The 27,751-nt window shown below is 39.0% G+C and overlaps 1 protein-coding gene and 1 long non-coding RNA gene across 21 annotated transcripts in view; both read left to right on the top strand.

Moving 5' to 3' along the window:
- Positions 1–3,847, top strand: part of NRCAM (neuronal cell adhesion molecule) — a 142,163-nt gene extending 138,316 nt beyond the window's left edge. For 14 of the 16 annotated variants that reach the window (XM_064422434.1, XM_064422435.1, XM_064422439.1 and 11 more), the window contains one exon: positions 549–3,847. In XM_064422434.1, the coding sequence (XP_064278504.1) occupies positions 549–786 (238 nt within the window). In that variant the 3' untranslated portion in view covers positions 787–3,847. The remainder of the gene's footprint in view (positions 1–548) is intronic. The other 2 variants (XM_064422446.1, XM_064422447.1) reach the window with 1 other exon arrangement.
- A 1,468-nt stretch (positions 3,848–5,315) lies between these two features.
- The window catches only part of LOC135301902 (uncharacterized), a 32,092-nt gene continuing 9,656 nt past the window's right edge, over positions 5,316–27,751 (top strand). For 3 of the 5 annotated variants that reach the window (XR_010363641.1, XR_010363638.1, XR_010363642.1), the window contains exons 1-6: positions 5,316–7,306; positions 14,211–14,380; positions 15,246–15,863; positions 17,055–19,683; positions 21,780–22,033; positions 22,562–22,694. This is a non-coding gene — a long non-coding RNA (uncharacterized LOC135301902). The remainder of the gene's footprint in view (positions 7,307–14,210; positions 14,381–15,245; positions 15,864–17,054; positions 19,684–21,779; positions 22,034–22,561; positions 22,695–27,751) is intronic. The other 2 variants (XR_010363640.1, XR_010363639.1) reach the window with 2 other exon arrangements.

Below are 27,751 nucleotides of genomic sequence, written 5' to 3' on the forward strand. Positions count from 1 at the left end.
TCTGGCCTGCATTATGTAACAAATTATTTGAAATGCAGCACTTTTATTTTCTTTATACTAGTAAAGAAAATCAGTATATTTCATTTAACCAAATTCATTCTTCATTCATTTTCAAGGAGTCAAAGAAATTAAGAAGTTTAACAGACTAACTTCACAGCACATCATAAGCTTGTTCCTTTGGAGAACAAACAAATTATTTTTTTATAGCTTTACAACCCACTTCTTAATGCTTGCAGTTGCATCTACATGGCCTCCAAGCCAAGGGCCCAGGTCTTATCACTGAAAAGCCATGCACGATGGGGAAAAAAAAAGTAAAAGAAACCACAACTCCCCTTCCCTCCACTGAAGACATTCTCTGTTTAAACCATTCTTACACCATGTTTTCATATGAACTACATCATATTGATTTGTCTCTACAATGTGATGTGGGTTTACTAAAGGATTATAGGGCTGCACACATGCTTTTCATAAACTCTGCATGCATGGCTGCTCTTGTCTTAATAAACAATACATCCGTTAATCCCATGTTTGTTTGTTTGTGTCTCCAGCGATGCAGAGGACCATAAACCTCTAAAAAAAGGAAGCCGGACACCTTCAGACAGAACTGTGAAAAAAGAAGACAGTGATGATAGTTTAGTTGACTATGGAGAAGGTGTAAATGGTCAGTTCAATGAGGATGGCTCCTTTATTGGACAATATAGTGGTAAAAAAGAGAAAGAACCTGCAGAAGGAAATGAAAGCTCTGAGGCTCCTTCTCCTGTAAATGCCATGAATTCATTTGTGTAACCACAGAACTTGATCCCCTTGTATCTCCAGTTTGCTTAAAGCACTTGTACATCCTCCTTCTCATACTATGAACACACAGGTAATGGAGCTCCTCACCACCAGATGTTAACGCTATGAGAATATGCAGGTTAACACCAGTACACAGCATAATGACACAGTAAGTGGTATGTTACTATGAATCAAAAAAGAAAATTCAAATTTTGTTCAAAACTTGGGTATTTTTACTTTTTTTTTAAAGGAACTGACACAAACGGTAAAAACAGCTTGTAATTTTGTTTCCTGTTGAAAATACAGTATAATGCATGGAAAAAAGAACCCCTACACAACTCACAGATAATCTTGTGTACACTATAAAGACATGGTTTGACAATTTGTTATGCAGTCCTCAGCTGAATCCCTGGATATGAATTCCGTTCTCAATGTCAGAGTGTTATAGTAGTATTATATAGAACTTCAATGTCTTTGTGGACATTGTTGTGAAATTGGTGACTTAATGTCTAGCTATCATATGTCTTTTTGCAAGACAGTTAGGAACAGTATGTACAGTATATAAATGCTAAATGATTTAAGTATGACACTTGCATTTGCTGATGCTTAATGAGACCCTATTATCTGCTCTTTGCTCCTATTACTTTATAGCCTTTTTAATCTATCAAGTATTACAGCAGTACAGTGTTCTATTTTTACATCAAAACATACTGAATTGATTTTAGGGCATAAAAAATATGCATTGCGATGCATTTTGGAATTTGTACAGTCACTGAAAGAAAAACTTTAAAAATTAAGGAAAATATTCCAGAAAACACAGGGCAACATATACATTCAGTGCCTTCATACAATATGCATTCCGTAATGTGCTGTACTGCTAAATCAGTTGGTGCAGTAAACTGTGATTAGCAGACTACTGTCATTGCCAAATAAAGGAAAAATGTGAAGAAAAAGAAGTGTTATGAAAGTGTTGTGCTAAAAATGAAAAGTTTAAAATATTTTAAATTACATAAAGAAGAGTATGATTTTTTTTCCCTTTGAAAAAAGCTTCCTACACAGTTACAGCACAACATGTTTTCATGGCCTTAGAATACTTAAAACAAAAATGAAAGCAAACAAACAGAAAAAAAATCCCAAAATGCAACCAAAGCTAAATTATTTACTAACAAAGCAAGGTGTAAGCTCTTGTAAAATAAATCATTAAAAACCTAAACCAGCTGACTCCATCGGTGAGAGCACATTTCTCTCTGTGTCCCAGCCTGATCAGTGCGGCAGCTTTGTAATTATCTCCAGCCTGAAGCAGTGTGGGGGTTACCACTCAGAACCACAGCATTCCATCTGACAAGTGCTAATACGGTTTATTGGTAAAGGATTACCCTTATCTGTTAAAAAATTATTTTCTCGCATACTAAATCAAATGTTTACCTCCAAATATAAATTCTTATAACAACCTATGGTTGAAGGAATGCTCAGTTTCATTTGCCAATAAATTGGTTTTTCATAACTTGCATCAAGTTTAATTTTAAGTAAGCTTTTTATATGTAGATATTTTGTTGAATTTGTAAATACACTTAAAGCGTAGATGCTATATGCTTCTAGGTGTTTCAGACAAATAAACCAAGAAAGCTTATGTTGTACTGTGTAAGAAGTACTATAGCCAATGGTGTGCATGGTATTTTAAAGCATCTACTTAATTTTTCTTTTCTTTTTTTTTTTTTTTTGCTGTGAAAATAAAATAGTGATCTGCTCATTTACTGCAGATTCCAACTGAAACATTCAGAGCTTTTGCCAGTGCACTACATTAGCCCATAGGACACTTTGCAGCTTTCATGTATATATTGTAGGTAAAGCACAACTGAAGTAATCCCAAATGTAACCCAGCTGTAATAAGCTTCTTTCGCACCTTTGAGCTTTCCATTGGTCAGTTTTTTAATGGGAACTGAAATACAAAATGAATTATATGAACACTGATTACAAAGCACAAAGAGAACATTTCTTCACAGGATTTGCCAATGGTTTTGGTAAAAAAGAAATATCATTTTACTCTTATTTGATTGTAGATGCTGAATTATCTGTGCATGTGGGGGTAAACATACAGGCTCACTTCTGTAATAGTGCAACAGATTTTGTATTAAAAATAAATGTGGTTTTAAAATTTCACTGTTTGTTCTGTTTACACTAGCAGTAAAAATCACTTTGGATTAGTCCTGTAATTAAGAATTCAAAGTAGAAAAACAGCATGAAGGGGCTCTGAAAGAAGTTGTTCCCATTACTGCCACCAAATTATATACAGAAAGTCGCATACCTTCACATGCTACCATTTGAAAAAATGGCAAATTTGTCTGACCATTTCCCATTGAAATCTGTGATTTGCATTTTACTTCCATGGATGTTTTTATTTATTTATTTATTTAGTCACATTACTGCAAAGAAAAGAACTGAAATAGTCGTGTTCCATACCTGTAAGAGTGAATAAGAGAAAATAAGAATGTTGATTTGAAATTTAAGAGCCCTCAGATAGGATCCCAAATAAGGATTTTGTATCCTAAAGGAATTGTCTGACATACAAATTTATGGTTATCTGTTTTTAAATAGTGCATGAAGTGAGGAATTTTTAGTCATCATCTTTTACAGTACACAAAGTCCATTGCAATGCTCTTTTCATATATTTTCTATCCTATATATGAATGGAAACAGACTGGGTAGGAGGGCAGCTGTTCTGCATAGAAGACTGCAGGAGAGCCACGGATTCCAAGAGATGCGGGTGCTTGAGGAGATGTATCCAAAAGTTGATGTGTGGGCATGATGTTTGAAAGAGGGATCTTATCACTGAATCAGAAGCCATTCTGCCAGCCATCCCATATGTATTTGGAAACTCCTGTCTGTTTCAGCTCCTGGCATCTGCACAGACTCAGTTCTGGCACTTCTATCTTCAGATATCTTCACACTACCTTCAGATATCAGCTGCCTTGGTTTTTGTACAGGTACCTGTTGATTTTTGCAGCAATGTAAACTGTCTGGGAGATATGAAATACAGCTGTTTCTGTTTCAATTAAAGAATACTTCCTGAAAAGAGAGGTCTGAGTTCCCTAGGCTTAGTTGGGAAGAAGGATTTCATACAGTAACAATTTTTGGAGACACACACACATAATCTGTTCATGTTCCCCAAAGTGTACTAATACGTATAGTTGCTACATTTTTCTTTTACTGATATACTTTGCTTTTGATTTTATTCTCACTGAAGTGATTGTATAAATCCTGAGGGAATTAAAGAGGATACCCCAATGGTAATTTTTCTTGTAATCTATTCTCACATTGTTCCTAGGAAAATACAATTTTCCTCATGGTTCCACATAGCAGAAGCAAAGTGGCAAAAGATTTGTGAACCAAATTCTCTTTTTATGATGTCTGATCTATTTTAAAACAGAAACCCTAGGAATTAGATATGAAGAAATATTATCTACCATATAGAAATGTCTTCTTTTCTGAAAAGAATGAACTGGGGAGAAAATCAGGAAGAGAATGAGATTCCACTCATTTCTGAAAAGCAATTGTCCTTGGCTGTGTTTCTGTCCCACTCCTTCTCTTTTTTTCCCCTTCATCTACCTTAGGAAAGACCATTTTGGAGACTTGGCAGAAGCGGGAACTGGTTTTGTGGGAAGATGGAAATAACTGAATGTGCTACTTGTAGGAATCTACCCCCAAATTATGCCCCTAGAATGAAAGTAAATCCAGCTGGCCATCATGTTTTAATCTCTGAAGCGATCTCTGGCTGCTCTTTGTACATGAGAAGTGGAAACTTTAGATCAAGCTGTCAAGATAAATACATGTCAGCAGGACTATGACTGACAGTAGATGTGATCTGTTGTGACTGTAAGCAAGGAGAAAAATGGTGATCCCAGTGTTCTCATGAATTTTGGCAGCAAAAATAGAGACGGCATTCCTTACTGTGCTCACATGTAAATGAACTGATAAAAAAATGGTGATCATGTTTGATACCTGAAGGATGGATTCTTCATTTGGGGTTGGAGAAGTTTGTGCTATTGTGAATTTGGCAGCACTGGCTTTGTCCCTCCAGGAAAACTGCACAGGATAAATTTGAAGCCAGCTGGCAAGTAATAGGTTTGCACATGTTTAAATTGGAGAGAGGCAGGACAGGAGACAGCTCCTGTCACCTGGACCCAGCCAGCCTTTTGACCTGTTTTGTCTTGCCCTAAGGTGCTCAAAATAAAGAAGTTTAGAAGGTAGCTTTCCCTGCCAGCTGAAAAAAACCCCATGGCATCATGTCAGCAATCTAAGCCAGTGCGTAGATTTAATTCTGCCTGGCTTTCTGTCACATTTTGGATATAAGTGATGAAGAGGAAACATACCTGGTCCATGCTGTACAAATATGGGTTTCAGACTTGAGCTTTTAAAGAGGGAAAGTTTAGGTAGTCCAGTTCTGGTGCCAAACTTATTTAAAATTCCCAGGTCTTGCACTACATTGAGGAATGAACTACATTTACGTTGGACAGTAAACAGTACTTGATATGTATCTTCCAGAGGGTGCTGCTATATTTGCCATGTTTCCAAGACTTCAGAAGAGGGATGCTTTGTCTTTGAAACACAATATCTTACCTGAGAGAGGATAGCAGCCCATTCCACTGCCCTGTGTTTGCAAAGATCGAAAGGGCCTCAAGACTTCACAGGACTAAGGGAACAAGTGAAGTTTTCTAAATGGCAGTGTTCAGGATATATTTCAAGTAGATGTTCTGCAATATATGTACTGTAGTGAAAGAGAGTTATGGTCATGCTGGCATGGAAAGTTTGCCTTTTGGTGTGGCAAGAAGAGGTAGTGAAAATGGAAAGGTTGGGACAGAGAAAATGCAAGAAAAAAAGTATAATATGTGAGGTTTCTCAGAAAGAGTTGAGAAACAGCCAGTAGGATAGCTGGCCTGAGTGGTGAAAAGAGAAAAACAGACAAATGGCAGAGGCAGCGGGAGCCCTTGCTAGTGTGGAGCAGCACAGCCTGCTGGGTGCAGACCAGACTATCTGTTGATGACAAACAGTGTAAAATAGATCAATAGGACATCGTTCTCCTTCCAGAATTTTTAAATTATTATTTATTTTGTTATTTTTCCAAGAGACGTAGAAAGACTTAATCTTAAGACATCTTTAAGACAATCTTAAAAATGTCTGTCAAACAGTTGAGAATTGCCAGGAAGTTTGTAAGTTTGGCATAGGGGAAGTACTAACCAGCTGGACAATCAAACACACAAAGCAATTGCTTTAAATTCCTTACTTTTTGAAATATACTAAAACTGTCTCCTGGAAAGCACCCACTTTCTGCAGGTATAGGACAAGGCAATCTGAAGAGATACTTTTCCCTGTTCTTAGGAATTTGACTAGTGGTGTTCCAGTAATATGAGGAAAGTGGGCATTCTCCTAGCTGTTGAGATAAGGAAGATAAAAGGGAGCCATACAAACCTTTTGATAGATGAAGAACCTACACAACGAGGTCTCCAAACATGGAATACCAGAATTAATCTTTTTAAAGAGATTCTTCAAGAATAAAACTGAAAAGGGCGGGGAAAAAAAAAAGACAGCTAATTGCAACAGTTTCTGGACAAGTCAGAGGACAGATGAATGTAAAAGAATGCTGGCATGGACAGGAATAGTTTGATTTCCAGTAATGAGAGGAAAAATGGCCTTTGCTAGGCTATGTCATGGCCCGTAGGCACAAATACCACATGAAAAGCACAAGAAAACAGGTTACCCTGCCTACAAGTGAATACTATGGCTTTTATTTTCTAGCATTACAAACCACAATATTTTGGTGTAATTATATCACTTGAACAATTAGCCAGCGAGAACTATTTAGCTGAGAATGTTTTTCTTTTCTGTCCTTTTCTGTCCTTTTCACTACAGGTTCTTGGTTCCAAAGTTTTGCTTTAATAAGGAAACAGCCTGTGGAGTTCTACTACAATTAGATAATGACCATAAACTTTATCAAAAGGGAAACTCATATATATTTTTTTCAAAAATAAGCTGATTTGTCTTTTTTATAATGAGAGGTAGACGAGTCTTCAATCGCTAGCATTTAAGCAACAATTGGCCACTAGAGGGAAGTTACAATTGTTGGTTAGCAGAAGTTCACATTAAGTTAATGTGAACTTAAAGTTCACATTCCATGTTAATGCATAAAAAAGTGTGTGTGTATGTGTGTCCCTATCTATAGATATAAAAGTACTATAAAATAGTGGTTAAAAAGAATAATACACGAGTTCATAATAATTTATGCTTGTTCTGCATAACACATTATATCAGTTTATCTGTGCAACAATGACCTTATTCTAATTCAATCATTTGTTGTTATGATTTTAAATTGCAGGGACATTTAGGGCAGAATTGCTGTTTGAAAAGTAAACTGGCAAGAGCTATGGGTCAGGGATGCTTGGTCTGAAATTCAGCAGATAGCCATGTCCCAAAGGCTTTTCCGAGGCAGAATCAATCAGAAGCCAGATGAATGTCTTGTTAGGCTGTCAGTTCCCAGGTATGTGTCTGTAGGTATGTGTGCCTAGCAGCTGTACAATAATAAAGATTTTTAAAATGCTGTTGACCTGGTTGGTGTGTAGCCAACTAGCTCAGTTTTTGCAATTGATGTGAAGCCTACACTGCCACAATGGGTTTGGAAAAGGCGCTGCCTGGTGCTGCTGAACCCGTGCAACTGGAGGGGACAGGTTCCATGAGAAGCACAGGAGTGCAGCCTGGCTGGCAGTCTGTAGGGCAGCAGGTCATCTCACTGAGGTACCATACTTGATCTGCTTTTGAATTTGTCAAGATTGCCCTTAACCTCTTGTGTCAAAGAAGAAGAGCTTAAGGTCTTGCTGCAGGAGGATGGGAGCATCTCGTCAGGCAGCAGATTGCTCTCCGGCGGGAGCAGGGCCTGCTCCGCGCCCCCGGCTCTGCCAGCCTTTGGGCCGGCCCTGGGAGAGCGTGTCCAGGACGGTGACCACCATTAAGTGTTTTGATCAGGATGGGTAACACACGGCACATTTTCAGTGTCGCAGCCCCAGGAGTCCTGCTGCTCTGAAATGAGATAAAGAAATGCTGAATTGATTCACGTTGTCAGACAGCATCATCTTCAGAGGGACTCTGCCTGCGGGAACCAGCTCAGCACGTCAGGGCCCATTCGTGTGAGGAGGACAGAAGCTCTGCCCTCTGGCATTGGCATCGCAGCATCCTTGTGGTGGCAGTGAGGGGTGGAAGGGGGAGGCATCTGCAGGGTGTGCAGGGTGTGCATGGCTTTGTAGATGGAGACTTGTTGCTTGGATTGAGGCAGCAGAATAAAATAGAAAGCCTGAGGTGTTAAGAAAATAACAGAAGCCTTCAAAACACTACTATAGAAAAGTCATTGTATGTCTGCATCATACCAAACAAATAGGTGCATGCTGCTTTAGAGATGGAAATGCAGCCAGAGATTAATAATGAAGAAAATTTAGCAAGTTTTTTTTTTTGCTGGTGGTGAGAGCAGAGATGCTGAAAACTGGAACCCAGTACAGATGTTTTAGATGGAGCAGGCAGTCTCTACCCTGACAAAGCCACTGAAGCTGCTTTCATTTACACCAGCTGAGACTAGTGCTTGTGACATTTTAGGCAGGTCTTCAGGCAGAGTTTTGATTATAATGAATATTTTTTAGTGAGTAACTGTCTAATAGAGTGTCAGGGTCTCTCCACTAATGACAGTAGCCTCAGCCTCCAGGGGGGACATCACAGCCACTGCCAGTTTACGTGTTGGAGACAGTCATCTATCAGAACTGATCTGTTTTTTTCTAAATCACATTTTCTAAATTCAGCCTGCAACTGAAAAACATTCTACTAAAAATACAAAAAAAGCAAAATACTTAAATTATATACCTAATTTTGGTGAGATTATTATTCATCACTTGTTTACTAACAATTTGAAACAATAATGAAAATAATGTTACAGGCCCATTACAGAAGCTTAGTCTATGTTTTTATGAGGCTTGCTCTTAGGGCGTACATTTTAATTCTACACATAAAACCTTGGAGAAAATCACTGCAAAATCTTTTTTTTTTTAACTTGTAGATAAAAGTTTCTATTTTAATGGCTGGATTTTGTTGTTCCATGTGAAAAATACAAGAAACAGGATAAATTTCACTATCACTCATAAGCTTTTCTGCAGGTTTAGTTCTGGTTTTTGTTGTGTGTCAGGATTTTTTTTTTAATATGTCTAGCAGAATAGGTTTCAAGAGCAATTTGCATCAATTCATCACTGGTTGATGAGGTTTTCAGTAATATGTTCAGAGAAAGATTATTGTATACCATCATGTCTGTCAAAAAGCTGATGTGACAATCAGTGCAACCTAGTCCTGCATTTAGCAAGTCCTTCCCTGTAACTCAGATTTTAATGTCAAAGCAGCTTTCCATGTCAGACTTGAATTGGTATAAAAATACACAAATACTGAATTTGAAATATTCAGCTACTTCAAGTGACAAAATAAAAGCTAATGTAAGAAACACATGTATTGTTCTAGTTCTATACAGATGAAAACCAGTAAATTATGGGGGGTTTAGGGGGTTGATTTATATTGAAGATAACAGAAAGTTAAGCATATAGAAGCAGAAATTATAGCCTTGCTGAAAGTCTTGCCATTAGTTTATGTTCTGATCTCACATCAAGAGCTACAATTCCTCCACCCCACACACAGCCTTAAGGAGCCAGCTCTGATCTCAGGCAGGACTCTTACACAGGGCCAAATCCTACCACCATCACAGAGAGGAAGAGTTATGGGTGAGAAAAGTCACTTAAGGAAGGCTACTCCTTGAAGCCCATTTGATTTTCCACTCCTTCAAAGTGCTAGATGAAGGACTCACACAGTAACCAGGCATGCACTGGAAACAGTTCCTGCAAGCAGGGTGGCTGTGGCCACTTGGTTTAAATTTGTCTTAACAAACGTTTCATTATGTATTTTGAATTTCGCTTTATAAAGAACTGACACATATGGAGTTATTTATATGAAAAAAAAGGGAAAGGAATACAGAATAAACCAAGGTTTTGTGCACCTTTAATTCAGGCCAGCAAATACAAATAGACCAGTGTGTTACCACGTAGAAGATCAAAGACACATGAACATGCCCACCTGAGTTGGCAGGATCACCCCTTTCCTTACACAGGGCAGAGACTTGCACTGGCACAGAGATGAACATTTACCAAGGTTAGGAGAGACCAGTCTACCCAGTGTCATGAGGTTCCTCATTGTGGGAATGGCCCTGAGCCACTTTTGCACACTCAAAGAAAGTGTGCAGAAAGCATTATTTCCAAAGAATAAGGTAATGTGTTCCTCTGATAGCATGGGAAGAGCCTGCCTGGTCAGAGAAAAAGGGGAAACCAGCATCACCCTGTGTCCAGGTCTTTCTGAGCCAGTGTGATGCTGATGCTGTCAGTCCAGCTGTCTCCACAGCGAGCATCCCCTAGCCCTGCTGCAGGGCAAAAATGGAGACAGAGCAGGACTTGGAGCTACGTGCCCAAACCCCTCCTGAATTACTCTGCCTGGAGTTACTGATCACAATGAACTGTGCTAATGACAAAACAGGGTGTCATGGTTGCTGAGGAAGGGCATGCTTTGGTGTGGAGAGCCATGTGTCATTCTTGGGTTCTCTTTTGTCTTGTCATAGTGGTTGACTCCCAAGATAAGCTGTGACTTATGTAAAATCAAGTGGCTAGACACTATGCTTTTCTATTAATTCACATTGATAAGTGTAATAAGTGTTGATGCAGGAGCTGTGGATAGGACAGACAAACTTAAGTACTGAAAATACTGTGAATAGACCACCCATTAGTGCTCTTTGTTGACTTGTGATAAACAGGATATTTTTTACTGCATGTTACACTTGTAACACTGTTACACTGTACACTGTTATTCTTACCTTGCATGCTGATCAACAGAACACTTGGAACTACTCTGTTGACTTTTGGCTTTTTAGTTCTGATAGAGATACTTGAGACTCATATAAAGGAGCAGGAATTTAGACATCAGCATGGATTTCCTAAGCACATTACAATAGATCTCCACCTCCAAAAAACCCTTCAGAAATGGGTACACACGCACACACACCATTTTCCTGTACGAAACAAAAAAGCATTTGTCCTTACTCCCTGAGAGTAAGGACTCTCAGAGAGTAAATCCTGAGAAACCTTGTGTCATGCAAAATGAGTATATTCCTGAGATGCTGCAGGTGGGGGCTGTGAATCACAGTGCTGCTCAGGAGATTTGTAAGTATCTCCAGGTTTCATTGCTCCTAACAGCCCCAGGTAACAAACTAAAAATGCAGCAGTTCAACTCTTCTAAAACTGAATGTCTTTGGGTTTAACTCCAGCTGGCAACTAAGTACCACACAGCCGGTCTCTCCAAATGGTTTAGATAAACATGTTTGTTGAAAGGTTACTGGCCAGATTGAATAGCCCCAGGCAGCCTGCTTCAGTTTTGGCTTGGGTCCATGCACCACCCTTGCAAGAAAGGTTGTCAACTTCATTAATCTTTTCACTACCTTTTTTTTCACCTTCTAACATAATAATAAGCTGGAAACATGCCTCACCTTGAAGTGATGAAATTAAAGTATATACTGATTAAAATAAATTGCGCATACCTGAGCTGCATGTGGCCAAATGTTAGTGTGGTATTAAAATTACCAATTGCACCCCTACATTTTCAACAGGTATGCTCAAACCACATTCAGCAGATATACATATTTCTACTGAAATATACTTATAGCCAGGTATTTTCAGTCATAATTCTTAGAACACTCAAACCAGTGCTGAAGCCTCCCCTAGTTCCTAAGGTTCAGTGTGATTTGGAACATGTTAGCTTGCATCATTCTGCATTAAAGCAAACAACTGAAGTTAAACCCTAATGCAAACATGCATTTGGAGTATTGTTGACTCTGCACTGGCCTCAGTGGATTTATCTCCATTGTTAATTAGAAGCATCCCTGGTCCAGGCTCAGTTCTGGGGCCCCAACCAGCCCCACAGCACTGCTGTCAGCTCATTACCAGGCTGTCTTGAAGGGCTCTGCAAGTACTCTGTAGGGTCTCAGAGGTACCTGCTCCCAGCTGGCAATGGAGACAGGACTGTGTGAGGGCTGGCTCCCTTCAGGGCTGTCTCAGCAGGTTCCATATGCCAAACACTCAGGATGTACTACAGCCATGCTGCAGGAAGAATGTGATCCTGCACCACTACCACAGCTTTAGGCTTGGGAGGGTGAAGGAGGGTCAGGCTGAGCCTTAGTGGGGGCAGCTCATCCCCTGCAAAGTGGGGTCTACACAGGGTTGTCAAGACCAGGTCTGTGCTCCTTGGTCTTGTGGCTACCACCTCATCCTACACCTTCATCAATTTGAGAACATACACACAGCTGCACTTCTCTGGTGCTGAGACAAATGTGCCACCCTGAAAAGGGAGAGAGGGAAGGGATCCTTCAACTTTAAATAAAATACCCTAAAATTATCCAATCATATTTTCTGAGAAAATAAATAGTTGCTTTAGAAATTTCAGCTCTGCATGTGTACTTTTGCAAGCAGAGCAGTTCAGTTGCCTACCAGAAAGCAAAATCCCACTGAGTTCACTGCACTGTGAAATAAAATCCAAAGTGGCTAGTAGGGATAATATTCCACTCTTCTGTGAGGTTGAAGACTCTCCCCAACTAATGACACTATAGAGTAATTGATCTTGTGTGGCTGGTGTATTTTATTGCAGTGCTCAGCTTTTGCTCTGTGATCACAGATGAGTTTTATGACAGGTTAGTTTTCCAAGGCTTTCTTCTTTGCTCTCTCATATGGCATGATCTATTTCTTAAGATAATAGAAATAAATTAATTAAAATCCATAGTTTGTTTGAGACACAAGAAATCATCACCATTAAAGATGTCTATTTAAAGTGTGGTTTTAAAAATATTTTAGTTTTTAAGGACATGAAATAACAGCAAAAATGAGCAGGACAAAGTGCACAGATCAAAGAACATGCACATATGGTATGTGTGGCCAGCATATAAGATGTAGGTGTACTCAGTTTAAGGTACATTTTACATATATGCTGTTTCAAGCATTAAAACCCCAACAGAATTCAGGGGAAAATGCCAAAGAAGAGGGCATAGGAGGGGTGAGGATGGCAAGGAAATAGGTAAGCAACAGACCAGAGAAAAAAGGCAGAGATAAAAGCAGTGTAAGTGGCCAAAACAAGACTTTCCTGCCACAAATGTATTTATTTCTGCAGCTTTGAAAGAAATTAATCTCTAAGATCTTCACATTGGTTTTCTATGAATAGGCAAGAATAAATCCACCTAGAAACACTTTATTGCCACTATGACAAGAAGGAAGCATTAACCTTGAAACAAAAAGCAAGAGATGAATGGCTGACTGCCCAAGCCTAAAAGGAAACTGCTGGCCCATTGCTGCATGTACATTTGTGTGATGCTTTTAAAATGTTTTTTTTTTTTGAGGGAAAAGAACAATTTTAGACCCAAGTAATAGCCACTCTTCTACAAAATAGTAGTTAATAAGACATCCGTGGAGAATTGAGTTGATTTAAATACTTTATTCTAAAGGGTATTTAGCAATCATGTTCTCATTAAATGGATAATTAAATAAGTCACACTCTCCATTTAGAAATGCAGCTCATTGTTCATGGACCTAATATCTGGGTGCACAGTTTTTTCTCAGAATCCAGCCCCCTTTGGGAGCCTCACACTGCACTAAAACCTCAGAGCTGAGAAAACACTGCTTTGCGTTTTGGATAGTCAAGCCACTACTGGTACTACTACTGGACTACAGACATTTATGTTATCAGCTTCAAAATTAGTAACTTCCTGTGGGTAATAACCTTAAGGGTAAATTGAAACTTATGTGGTAGTGAAGTTAATGGAAATAAGAACAGATTTTCACTGTTCCTACCATATACTTTATCAGTGAGTTCAGTTTGCTGTTGTGCTTCCCTGACCACCATGTGCCCTTCTGGTAGTGAAAGAGAGCAGAGTTGCTCCTCAGTCCATGTCAAACTGCTCCCACTGAGTAGGACTGGACAGGTTTTCCTTTATGAAAATTAAAAACCGGGACTGTCAGAATTCAGTCAACATGGAAAAGGGATCTTTTTTAATTAAGCCTCTTTTTTACTATTCTCATGTCTGTGATTTTCCTCTGTGAGATCAGATCCATCACCAGAAGGAATCTGTTATGACTGTTATTATTTATGTTACAAAAACACAGTGAGGCTTTTAGAGATCCCAATATGTTAAGTGATACTAAAAATGTGATTGGGCCCTTTGTGTCCAATTTAAGTTGCTTTAAAAAAAACAACTTAGCTTTTGACTTTAAATTCATCTTTATTCTCTCACAAGACACACTGATAAGATATTTCTGTATTTTTCAAATTCTCTTAAATAGCGGCCAACTGTAAATCTCAGGTCCATGTCTTAAATCCTTCTGCTAAGAGTAAAAATGCACATTATGGACTGGGAGAGGAAATGGAGATGCAGCAGGACCCATGGGACTTGCCACTATCCACTTCTCTAAGATGTTATTTTGGATCAGTCCCTCACAGCAGAAGGAACCAGGTAAACTTTTTTCTTCCCCAAGAACTGAAAGGGTGTTGCTTAAGGGACAGATTCTTGTAAAAATATATTCACCTCCAGCTAAAAGCAGAAGTTAAGGTACACAAATGTATTCAGTAATACACTTTAGAGGTTCCTGAGCAAGCTGACATAGAATGTAGTTGTCACTGCAGGAACTGTGTGAGGGCTGGTGGAGAGGGGGAATGATGGGGGTTGGTGGGGGGAGCTTTTGGTGGTCAAAGGAAAGGCTCCTGTTTTCTTCTGCCACCATCCTCAGATCACTTCTTCTTCCCCAGACCCAGGGGGGGGCCTGTTGTAAGCATTCTATTCAATGTAAAAGCTGAAAGCTTTTCCCCTGGGTCTGGGGAAGAATAGAAATTCATTGCTGCAGATTTACTGCCTAATCTCAGGGGAATTTAATTTGTTAGTTTAGAAATGGGAGTGTCCCTTCAGTGTATTTCAATGATACAGCCGTAGCATTACCTTGGTGAAGGCTGGGTTTGATATGGATTTGTCCTGTGACTGCTCATAAGCTCTTGGCCCTAGACCTTACTTTGTACATCAATAAAATTTGGGAATCTGAATATTAGATTTAAAAGTAAGCAGATGATTTAGCAGTTCACCTTAGCAAACTAAAATATTACAGTCTGGACAATTAATGCAGAAAAACAGAAACAACAAATTCATTTACATTTTTAATAGGGACAGAAATTATGGAACTTACAGGTTGTAAATCTTTATAGAGTCTCCCTGTAGGTGCAATTAATTATCAATTTGGAACCAGAAAACTCAAAATATGGGCAAGTTCATTAAAACAGGAGGATAAATGGGGAACTGTGCAAAAAAACCATTTGTCTTTAAATCACAGATTCTGTAGGAAATCAAATCTCTGCCCTTGAAGAAAGATATCTCAGGCTGTTAAATCCTGGCATGGGTGATTTGAATCCGTTGTGTCAGAAGTATAGTGCTCCTGCTGGAAGAACTCCAGAAATGAGATTAGCAGTTGTTCAAGCAGGAAGTAATAAAAGCAATTCAGCCTCCTCTGGGGAAAGGTAACACCACAACAATGTGATTTTCTGGGATAATGCAACATTAGGCTGGTGAATGAGTTGATGTCATTGATAAAATGTAGACTGGAAACTGTGATTACTCCAGTGAAATAAGTTTCACTCTAAGACAAAGGGCATAAATCATGATATGTACCTGAAAAATAGCCTGACATTATGCCCAAGAAGATGAAATGGCTACAAACACACATGGGTATCACACAAAAAATTTCAAGATTATATTGATGGCAATAATCCATCACCCAGCATTTTAGTTATCAATTGTGAATGTCTAGATACCATCCAAAATCCAAAAATTGACAAAATAATACTTCATGTATCTTCTAGTTTTGCCCACACAACTGCAGAAAGAAAAGCTGAACCCTGACTCTTTGGAGCCCTTGGAGCCTGGTTCTGTTTTGAATTGACATGGCAAAGAGGTGAGGTCCCACATCCCTCTCCTGTGCTGGGTCCCCAGCTCTCAGTGGTGTGATTTCACAGGCTTGTACTGCAGTGAATGGCTGTAGGAGATGATGTGCAAGTCAGCACCACAGCCTGCAGCTGGAGATGTGCAAGTCAGCACCCTAGGCTGCAGCTGGAGAAAATACCTTTTCTCAGCCACTGAGAAAATGTATTATTTCAAACAAATGCATGGTATATTTTTTAATTATCATTCCTGAAAGAACACAGAACACAAGAAGCTGAGCCAGTAGGACAGGAAGATACAGACAAACTAAGACTAAAAGCACTGATGTCAATTTGGCAGCCTAAGGGGTACTAGAGGGATGATAATGAATAGGAACTGTTTTTTCAGGCACTGAATACAGCTACTGTGATTCAGATTTGGAAGCTGTGTAGAGGTCTGTAAAGAGTAGGAAAAAAACCCTTATTGAGACTCCAGCTCTGAGTAGATCCTATGTAACCCCAGGGGTCAGAGCTTGGTGCTATGATAACACATCTGACTGCTTAACTGGAATGTTTTCATAGCTATGTATAAAATGATTTCTGGGAAGACAGACCTGCAGCTGAGCCATTTATCATTGTTTATGGGCTGGCTGGGTACAGACCATGTCTCAGGAGCAAGGATGCTTCCTGTGGCTCTACCTTAAGTGTACATATCAGAGTAGACATCCTTTACTCCATGACTGGCACTCTTTCTCTGCATTGGAAACGAAACAAATCTGGACTCTGCAGTGCCAAGGGAGCCCTTAAATGCTCTTACTGGTACAAAATAGTCCCTTTCCAATTTCATGAGCTGTACATTACCAAGTGCAGAAAATGTATAGGCCTCGAAAAGACTCCCTTTCTACTGTAACAAAGACCACTTTCCTTTTCCAAGAGACAAAGAGACAGACAGAGATTTGACAGAACTACTAATATTTGGGAGACTAATATTTGACAGTCTATAAAATAAGAGGCAGAGGAGTGCAGCTACTGTCTGGAGCTGTTACTATGATTCAGACAAGGGTGAGACAAGATGAGACCCAAGTCTGAACAAAAGAGGCATAAAAACCGACATAGGATGGGATACCAAGAAAATATATAATGGTTGACGTGCTGATAGCAAAGAGAAATTGAGTTGGATGACACAATATTTCTTCTTCCATAAATGTTGTAAAATCTCTGTGCAGAGAAAGCAAAGAAAAATGTGGGCAGAGGGGCTTTTAGAGGCAGTCACAGACAGCTCACTTGGTAGAAATGCAGAGGTAAGGATGAAAAGGAGAGCTACACGGCTGAGAATTCTCTTTTGGAAAGGAGACATTAGATACCAGAATGGTAAGTAGACTTTAGTATTTCCATTCCATACATACACAATGAAAATTCTTTATGAGTTTATGTGATAAGACTGGCAAAACCCCATTTATTTCTGAATTATTCACTTAATAGAAGTTTCTGCATTTTGCCAGTATGAAAAAAGCAATGTAATTAAATGGGTGTATAAACTGAGTAGATATCATGGTCAAGCAGACATAACCTATTGCAGGAAATGCCATTGAACTTGCCCCATATAATTAACAAACAATCATCAGCTTGATCAGGCCCTGCAGAGATGTGCTTTCATTAGCCTGAGCTGGCTATTGATAGCTTCCTGCATTTCTATCACCCCCTGGAGCATGAGGCAGCACTTCACATGTGTCTGTATTCAGGACTGGTTGGTCAGACATGGGGAAAGACTGCTCGGGGCCAGCTGGGATAATGATTTTTAACAGCTGAACTACAGAATCCTAGGCAATTATATAAAGTTAATTCAGTTTGTAAATCCAATTAAGAATAAGTTTTAGCACCATGAAAAGCAAAGATTTTTACTGTAATTATAGAAATATGCTTATGCTAATTATTTTTCTTACCAGAATGCAAAACAGTGTTTGATGAGTATAGTTCAGTATTAGCAGCAGTTTATAAATATCACAGAAATTGTGCAGGTTTGAAAGCTTGCCTCTGGTTGAGAAATGAAGCAAGTCTAAGCAAGTTCCCACACAGAATCAGGAATTGTGTCAGGCTTTTGATTCAGTGGCATCAGAAGTTGCCGAAGGTCTGCAGCCAGCAAGATTCTCATAACCGAAGAAGCAGCTCCTTGTTTGATAATTTTATCAATAATTTATGTACACTGGCTCATTGCCACAAGTTTGAAAGTAAATGAGTGCAGCTTTTGTGGGAGTGCAGAGGTAGCTCCTAGTGACTGTGTGATTCCTGGGTTTTGGCGTTTATCTGATATACATGATCATGTGTTCTAATGAGCATGTTCATGTTATAAAAATGTGATAAAATAAGCCTTGAGTAGGTCACCTATTTAATAACTGTTTCTGTTATTGTATGTGATATTGCATATCTTTCAGGTTATCAACATGGCAACACAAAGAAAATAAATCTAAAACCTTTAAAATAATATAATTCAAAATTGCTATGAAACATCCCATTCCCCAAATTCTACAGGAGTAAATACAAATTTATCATCCAAATCCATAGACAATCTTGGCAATTTCAATTTACATATCTTTTTATTCAAGTGTAAGGATAAGGATTTCAAAAAGAGGGATGCTCCTGAAATAGGTTATATTTTATTATCAGGTAGAATGAGCAATATACACTGACACTGACCTGCCTTTCTTGAGGACCTCTCTACCTAGGTAGAAAAGATATAATAAATGAAGTACAGTTGTGAACTTTTCAGTGGTGTGACTACATGATAAATTAATTTAAAATACATAGAAAAGATCCAGGTACTCTCTCTGGCATTTAATTCCCCATCTTTATTAATCTGGGGAGATCTATGGCTCTTTCTGCCTTACTCAACATGGTCACAGTTGCCGCACTCAAGATACTAATCAGGTGGAAGACCCAGGAAGCCTTGGCTCCTCATCTTCACTGACTTTTTTTCTTCTTCTAGATGTCTTTTTATTATTGGCCTTTTCCACAGTCACTAAAAATTTTGTATAACATCCCATTATCTTCCAAGTGTTTTTCACTGTGTCTTCACAGCCTTGTCCCAGTACTTAACCTACAAGATTCAAACTGCTTCTATCCAAGAAAATAGAGAAAATGTTTGACAATACAGAAAAATGTTGCCAAGCACTTGGTAGCTGAAAACCTGTAAGGACTCAAAGGAGGGTTTGAGGAATGTGACACCTCTTGGGAGAATCATTGCATAGATTGCATGCTAATTCTGAAAACAGAAGTAGGCAAACCCGTGGGGTTTTTTGTTTTTATGGTTTGGGGTTTTTTTGGTGTGGTTTTTTTTGTTTGTTTGTTTGGTTGGTTGGTTGGTTTTTTGTTTGTTTGTTTGTTTGGTTTGGTTTGGGTTTTGTTTTTTTTTTTTAATGCAACTGTCTAAAATGGAATTTGAGGTCAGCAGAAGGAATTACTTTTCTCTTGAGTGTTTTCAGAGCTCATTGTTCCCTCCTGTGCCCAGGAAACACTTGGGAGTTTTGCCTCTGGGGCTCCTGGAGGGACAGAGTTGATGGACAGACTAACATCTGTGGGCTGTCTTCAATTTTGTAAGATTTGATGAAAATGGTGGTGGCATCTCAACCCTTCCAGATCTGACCAATTTCAGCCCTACTCTTCCTTCAGTGTGCTGCAGTAATTATCAGAGGATGAGAAACTCTCCACAGCCTGCCTCCCCTGGCAGCAAGGCTGCCAGCTTCAGACAAATGTTGGCTGTCTCCCAGTGTGGGGCTGTGAGCCCAGGCACCGATGAATGACCCTCTTCTGCCACATAGACACAGGACACGCATTCCTTTTGGAGGAAACTGCTGTGAGGTGAGCTGTTCAGCTGTCCTTGCATTTAGTATGCTAAAATAATGTCCTTGCGTTTTAAGGAGGATGTGTTATGGAGATAGTAGACTTGTTCAAGATAGGTTCAAAGAAGCCAGGAATTTGGGAACTCAAGGAAAGCAGGGATGTGTACCTCTCTCATCTGAAGTGAGTTGATAAAACCCCCAAAACTCACAGTTATTTCACTTTTCTACCTATTTACTGATAAAAACACTTTGCAGCTTCTTGACAAACATTGTGTTAATGAGAACAGTGTCTATGAGGCATAAGGAGTGCCCAAATAGTTCTGAAATATCTCCTTCCAAATTGTGGACAAAATTCCAAAATATTACTTCATTAATTTAAATCACACTGAACTCACAATAGAGATAACTGAGGGAGGGATAAATGTATGCAAAGAAAAATTTTCTTGGTTTGCATTTTCTAACCCTCTTTTCTCTAAATGGAATATGTATGTATATCAATATATGTTTGAAATATCAAACATACAGCCATCTGTAGCCATCAAATTACTCCCTTTTTTACTTTGGTTAACAGAGGGGGAAGTGCCAATTTTTTTAAATCCTGATGTAGAGCCTTACTCGTATTTGGATGGTACTTTGTGGTCATCCAATACTGTCAGTTCTGACTCTGGATCCTGGCATCCAAGGACTGCAGCTCTGCTTGCCACTGTGTCCTCCTCTGACTTTATTAAGTGTAAGGATAGGACTAGGTCAGCCTGCTGAGCTGAGGGAATACCTGGTTTTATGTGTCACTGGCATTTATGGTTTACTGGGATGGCAAAGAAGCTAATTTATGTAACACAGCCTGCACATTTCTATGGGCCCCAAGGGGAGATATTTGCTGCAAAGCACTGCCAAAAATACATGCTTAAAAATTAGTAGCTTTGGGGGATAAAAATTGAACTTGAGCAGCTATAAGGATGATTAGCTCCTTAAATCTCTTCTGTGAATCCCATTAAATTCAACTTCTACTGCCTGAAGAGCTTCTGTCCTCTCCCCCTGCCAGCTCCCTAGATAAAGGGAATATGTAATGCTGGACAAAATATTATGCTAACAGAAGGCTTCCTTTATAATTAAAAATGAAGAAACACTCACCAATTCCCAAATTACACGGGATTTAGCTCTATGTAGAGACACCATTTCTGACCATTTCTGACCAATTTTGCATTCCCTTTACTGACCTGTAAAGTAGTTCATTAATACTTGAAAGCTATTACCTTCCTAAACAACCTCAGAAGCAAGAAAGGAGAATATTTAGAACCACTGCATTTCCAGAGGGTGCTTTGTTGTTGTCTCTGTGTAGAAACAGCAAAAAGTAGAGCCTGAAATTATTCCCTTTTTTGGGCTTTAAGACATTGCAGTACTGTACAATGGTGCAGATGGTGAGAAAAAGGACCTGTTGCTGAGAATACCTTCTCCCTTTCACAGAAGTTTGAAGTCACTGTGACCCCATCATCCCTTCTATGTTTAGCTGAGCTATCTGGAACCTGGAATCTGGACTGCCTCTAAGATGCTCCCATGCACACTCAGCTTGTCCTTGCACACAACCTGAAATCTAAGATGCAGTTTCTCCCCATGTCATACAACCCTGAACACACAGTGTGTATCAACCCTCTGACCTCCCACTGGCACCTCTGGAGGCTTTCCACATTCATTTTGATAAAAAGAATAGACACCCAAGTGTTTAAGGCTCAGATTTTAAAAGGCACATAAATCCTTAGTGGTGCACATAAATAGCTGTGTGGAGTTCGGGCTGCATAGAAGATGACAAAAAGCTGGAACACAAAGCTGGTGAAAAGCACCTGGATAAGGGTCTTGTGGGGCTGAAAAATGAATCCTGGAAAAAAAAGTGCAAACTCATGTGAGGAAAGAAATCTCTGGTTTTAATGTGGGACAGACATTTTGAAAAAAACATTGTTTGAATGGTTATTAGTTGTATTGCTAATCTCTGGTATTTATTGGAAGCATTTCTCACAAATGCAGTTGCAAAACCATGCAGTTGTCTAGTTGCTCACTTCATGAGCATGTGGTCAAAATTCATTAGAATTTTAATCTTAACTGTGACCATTTTTTTCCCAGCCTTGGACCCAGTCTACTTCCCCAAGCCCTGTACTGGCACTGCATGAACCCCAGGAACACAAGCTGCTTGAGTGCCAGCCAAATCCTCATTAACCCGCTGACTATTCCAATCACATACTGACCAACATGTCTGAAAGGACCAAGGAAAATAAAGGTCAGGAGAGGGTGGTGGTGTCTGCTGGTGATGTAAACCTGTGTCCTCATAGTGGTGCTGCAATTTCATCACTGCATCTGATTCAAAAATACACCAACAGGTATGTGGAATCTTGGAGAATCTACAGTGTATTCTTGGGAGATAAGGGAACATTTTTTTAATATGAGGAGAGAGTCTGGGTTTGCCTCATGATATGTGTATGGATAATCCATTTCTTATGGAATTGGTCTCTTGCAGTGTAAGACACTGAAATAATCACCAAATGCCAGATGTGACAAAAAATGTAATCACCCTGGTTTTGACCCCATTTTTAATCTTGTGTTAGCTTTTTGTTTCATACACACAACTGAGCCCAAACAATAAAGATGTTTTATGCCATCGTGACAGAATGAGTGCATATTGTGCCTCCAAATCTCATAATTCCAATAAGGGATCTGATGAATAAATAAAAGTTAATGTAAGCTCTGTATTAAAAAGTTGCCTCCTTTTAAGTCTCTTTCTCTGACTTATTATCTCAATTATATCCTATGTTGCTACTGCAAAGCAAAGGCTCGATTATATTCACTAGTTTATAGTCCATCTGATGTAATATTTTAAAGAGATCCAAACCTCATTTGTATTTTCTCAGGTCATCAGTTTTATTTCCATGTGTAAAGCTTGGTGAAGTTTTGAAATAGCTCGACACAGCTTCCCTACCAGGAAAGCAGGAAAGGCTGCTGGAGGATGGTCTTTGTGGATAAAACCAACACTGAATTCCTCAGGTTTGATTTTGCACAGATGCTGGTACAAAACACAAGAGTTCAATTAATCTATCTGAAGGCAATTCTTTACAACTCTAAGCACTCCAGAGAGTGAATGAGTTCTTAATTTTACCATCAGACAGACGGTTGTCAAATTCCTTTACTATGTCTTGTACCAAATATAGAATATCTGCACTCATTACTACTGAAGAGCTCTCAGATGTGAGCATTGAGTGTGTTTGTAATTACCTACAGCCTGTCTTTGTTCTAAACTCATTTTTCCAATATTAAAGTAAGATGTTCTACAGCAGTTTATTGCTACAGTAATAAACTGCTGTAGAGTTGGTAATGTATGCAGGGACAAACAGAGCACTGCAACTGTACCTGTGCCATCCTTCCCGAGTTCAGCCTGAAGGATGGGCTATAGCAATTTTTTCTGAAACAAACCAGTAAAAATACTTAAACTATTTAAATGAAAATATTGTTGCCTATATTCTCAATTTCTAATTGCATTTCCTAGAGTGTTTTGACTTACTCATAGTACCAGGATGTTCACAGCATCTCTGTAAAGAAAGGATAAATACATAATCATGCATTTTGTCTTAAATGTCAAATCAGAAAATCTGTTTTAAAATCTCAATATTGAAGTGGGAAAGACAAACACTAAAAAGTTACAAAATGTTAAAATGAAACTTTTCTGCTCAAGCTTAATTTGCTTTTATAGTTTATTATATTTATTTTTTACAAAATAGGCATAGAATATTTTCTCCCCCAAGATGTTGTCTCAGTGAGCATATGCTAAACATTATGCAAAGTAGCACTGTGGATATACTGTGGAAATGGCTTGGCATTATTTAACAGGAAATGTTACTCATAGAGCTTCAACCAGTTGTGTCCACCCAATGCTGTTTCCCCTGCCCAGGCACTCCTTGTCTCTCCGGTAGCTCTAACTGATAGCTCTCCAATGTTCCTCTTTGACCTGTCCAGTCCAGTACCACCTTGTCAGCACATCAAACCTAGCAGGTATTGAGTCAGGCTGCTTCTAGCACAATACCAGGACCTCAAAGTGAGAAAAAGGGTGTCCTAAAGTTAGGCAAAAAAAAAAAAAAGCATTTTCAAGGAAAGTTTGGCTTGCTACAGGTAATTCTGAGCAAACACAGATTCCCTCTCTGTTCCTTATTCAACTCAAGCTTGTTGCAGAGCAGGGAGTATGAAGCATGTTTGTATGTGAGGATGACACATAGGAGCTCTGAGGTCAAAGCTGTACTAATAAATTAAACAGTCTTGGGGTACTGACACCCACCTGTCTGCACTCTTAAGTGATGGCACAGTTTTGCTCTGGAGCAACAAGCACTCTGACAAAGTTCACTGGCACCATTTGGAAACTAGCACAGCCAGGGACCTTTCCCAGCAGGCTGCAGCAATGAGGCCCCCCTGCTGTACAGAGAGAGATTATAATGATGCCATGGGCAATGTCAGGCCAGCTGGTCTCTGTACCAGACATGACACATTTAATTTTTTTGCCTGAATATATTTTGACTCAGTCATGCTTATTGTGCCCTGACACATTACACCTTTAACCTGTAAAACAGTGGCAGTTTTTACTCAATTGGGCAGTCATTTGCCTGAGTTTGACCAAAATTACAGAAGTAAGAGCAGAAAAACTACATCCTCATCTAATGACAAGACCATTTCCAAAGGATAAAATTCTAGGGTTTCCTGAAGAGAAACATCAGCATTTTAGGAATTTGTTAAAGACTGTATTTGGGTAGGGAAAACGACAAGCTGTATGTCTAAAAACATCCTAGTTTGGCAATAATAAAGGCAAGTTGAACAAAATTTCCTGATGCAAATATAAGGTGACATTGATAGTACAGTTGCTCCAATAATGACACCTGTAGGAAGTTCTTTAGCAATAGGAATGGCAAGGCTGTAGAGATTACATTTACTTTTGTTAGTTCTACTAGCACAGCAGCAGAGAGCTCATCAGCCTGAGGTGTTTTGAACCTGTGGTGTGGGGTGAGCAGCCCCTCTGCTCCCTCCAACACGCTGCTGGCTAGTAATTTATACCTGGAATAAATTAAAGCCTTAATTTTCAGCAACTTTACCTTCACTTTGGTCAGACAGTATACACTGTATTCCTTCTCCAGAATCTCTCTAAAAGGTCAGCTCACCAAGGGGGGGCCTTTGGAAAGCTGCAGGAATAGCATGTGGGCTGCCACATAAGGTGCACACAGCTGGTGCTCAGCAGCTGTGAGCTGAAAACCAGTATAGAGCTCCAAAGAGACTGCTGCCAGGCTGCTAGCTTGTTTTGTGTTTGGATTTTGTGTTTGGATTTTTTTTTTCTTTGCTACCTAACAGTCAATTTCTGGTTTTGATTTTTTGCTTTCTTGCTTTTTTATACATGGCTTTAAAATTCTTGTTTGCAATGGGATTGTTACTGGCAATTCCATCTTTTATGCTTTACTGCTGTCAGTTTTGTACACAGAAGGAGCCTTTCTGGCATGTGGCTGCAGCATTTTCTGGAGATGACTGGGTCTGTTGGAGAGTATCACCTAACAGCATGACAGTGTCACTGCTGATGCAGATTTTCAGATTCTGTTTGAAAAACAGAAACTGAATGGAAAAATAACACATGATCTCCCGTCACACATGACCCTGGGTGCTTTGGGGCCCGTTAGATGGTGTGTCAGTGCTCTCCACCACTGGCACTGCAGACTAAGGCCAGATTAGAAGGAGCCTGGCGACAGCCCAAGTGTTCATCTGCATCTGCTTCCATGGCAGTCCTTCCTTACCCACACAGGAACAATCTGCATCTTGCTTCAACCTAAGCCAAACACCAGGGGAATAAGCAGACACTTTTGCACTCCATTCTGATTTGCACTTAGTCTGTTCTCTGATCTTTTGTTTGTTTTGTATTCCTACTGTGTTACAGAATATCTCACAGCTATTTGGGTCTCTTGCTTGGAGCACCTGCTTCTCTTGAGGAGACAATTTAAATCATAGTAAGGGGATATATTGTTGCTCTCAGTGTTAACTCTTGAGAGCAATAACCCTGTGGCATTCTGGGATCCGCTAATTTACCCACCTGTGCATTTGGCTTTTTGTGTCTATATTGTTTATTTATAATGCAATTTCAGTGACTGCAGTCTGGAATATGTCAGTTATCTGGAGGTCATTGGAAAATAAGTAAATATGCACATTAAACATTGATGAATCATTTTTCCTATTGTATTTAAAATGCTAAGCTGGAAATTAGGATCTTGATCCAGCAAATTTCACCATGTAGGTAGTTTCATTAACCTCATCAGAAATGGGAAGCCTTTGTGTATAAGGGTCTTTTCAATCTTTGCATGAGGCAGCGAAAAGAAAGTCAATAAATTTCTCTAACAATGTCTGAATTTCAATGCTTAGCAGTTTAGGGAAACAAAACTGCTTTATCTATGATACATTTTAGTAAAGTAAAATTCAGTGTATTACTTTTTAAAAATGTGCTGACATTTAGGAAATACAGGCACATGCTGGCTGAGTAGTTAAAATGCAATAGTGTTGCACACCAAATTTACAAATACTACACAGTTCAAAAACCATTTGAACTTTTTTACAAGGTAGGGTATCTTTATTTTTACCCTTTTCAGGAAGATTATGGGGTTTTGCCTTGGAAAATCCATGGAAACTTGTTGGGGAGTCAAAATTTCATGGTAAAGAACAGGAAAGTATTGTAGCTATTACAAAAGCAGTGGAATTAACTAGTATCTATTTCTACAGACAGTCTTTTTTCATCTCAATATGAGTTCTAAGTAGCTATCTAAAAATATGTTTATAATGAAGCTCCAGGGACTGCTGCACAGCACCCTTTTATACAGAGAAAGGTTCTTCAACCTGCTATTTCAGTACTCTAATGCATCTGAGTAATATACTCTCAGAAATCTTACTCTCAGATCTTCTGGAGATCCCTAGTTATTCCATTAACTGAACTTATTCTGTGTTATATACAAACTATTTATTTCCTGTTAGACTTGATGGGGTTTTTCAAAATGGCAAAAAGAAATACAGTCCAATGCAGTATATGTATTCAGGGGTCTGTGTGTAGGGTGAATTTCTAGACGGTGATCTTTGTTCACCTTGATTGGCTTCTGTATTCTGAATCCTCAAGCAATAAAAAACAAAATTAAAAATTTATGCACTTGAGGAAACATTATCTCAAGTAGCCCCAGAGCTGAGAGTTTTCTTCTATTTTTTCTCCTGCAAGTGACTGGCTGAGAATGATTCCAGCACTGTGCAAGGTAATATTCAGAATGGAACCTGGTAACTAAAGGTTTCTGCTAAAGTAGGTACATATACTGCAACCATTCGTATGGGATCTGACTGTCTGAGGCAATTCCAGAACAGAACATTGTAGTAGAGAGAATTATACTGGGGGCAAATGCTGAAGAGGGAGAAGTTGAGAAGAAGAAAGAAGGGTGAGTTGGAACAGCCAGTAATCATGGAACCAGTCAGGATGCCTGACCTTCAAGGGAAGTTCTGGTAAAAACCTGTATATCTGGTAAGGTTTCAATGCTATATTGTTTAATTTAACTCAGTTGTTGAGTCCAGAGCAAAAGAAAACTATGTGTAGGAAGAAATTTGCTTTTGCAGAGGAAAGCAGGGTTAAATACTCAAACACTGAGGCTAAAGAGTGCATTCTATTTTTTTCTCAATTAAAAATAGTGTTTTACAGAAAATCCTAACATAGGAAAGGGAGACATTTTCAAGGAAAAAAATCTTAGGCTAGAAGTGACATGCTCCTTCCTTTTAGATTATTTTTTAATGATTGAAAATACAATAATCTGATAATGAATATGTAACTCTAGACATAGCATGAACCTAACTTTCACACTTCATCTGGAGTGCCCAAGGGAAGGAATATTATGCTTTTCAATCTACGCAGTCATTCTATTTAAAAATAAACACCATTACACAACAGTTTCAATCAACAAACTCTTAAGCTGTAAGATATTTGCCTTGATTTTACATATTAATTCTCTGCTTTTAACATAATTTACATGATACTTCCTTCTTGCAGAGTCAGTCATTTC

This window comes from Passer domesticus, chromosome 5 (assembly GCF_036417665.1).
Source record: "Passer domesticus isolate bPasDom1 chromosome 5, bPasDom1.hap1, whole genome shotgun sequence".
Lineage (NCBI taxonomy): Eukaryota > Metazoa > Chordata > Aves > Passeriformes > Passeridae > Passer > Passer domesticus.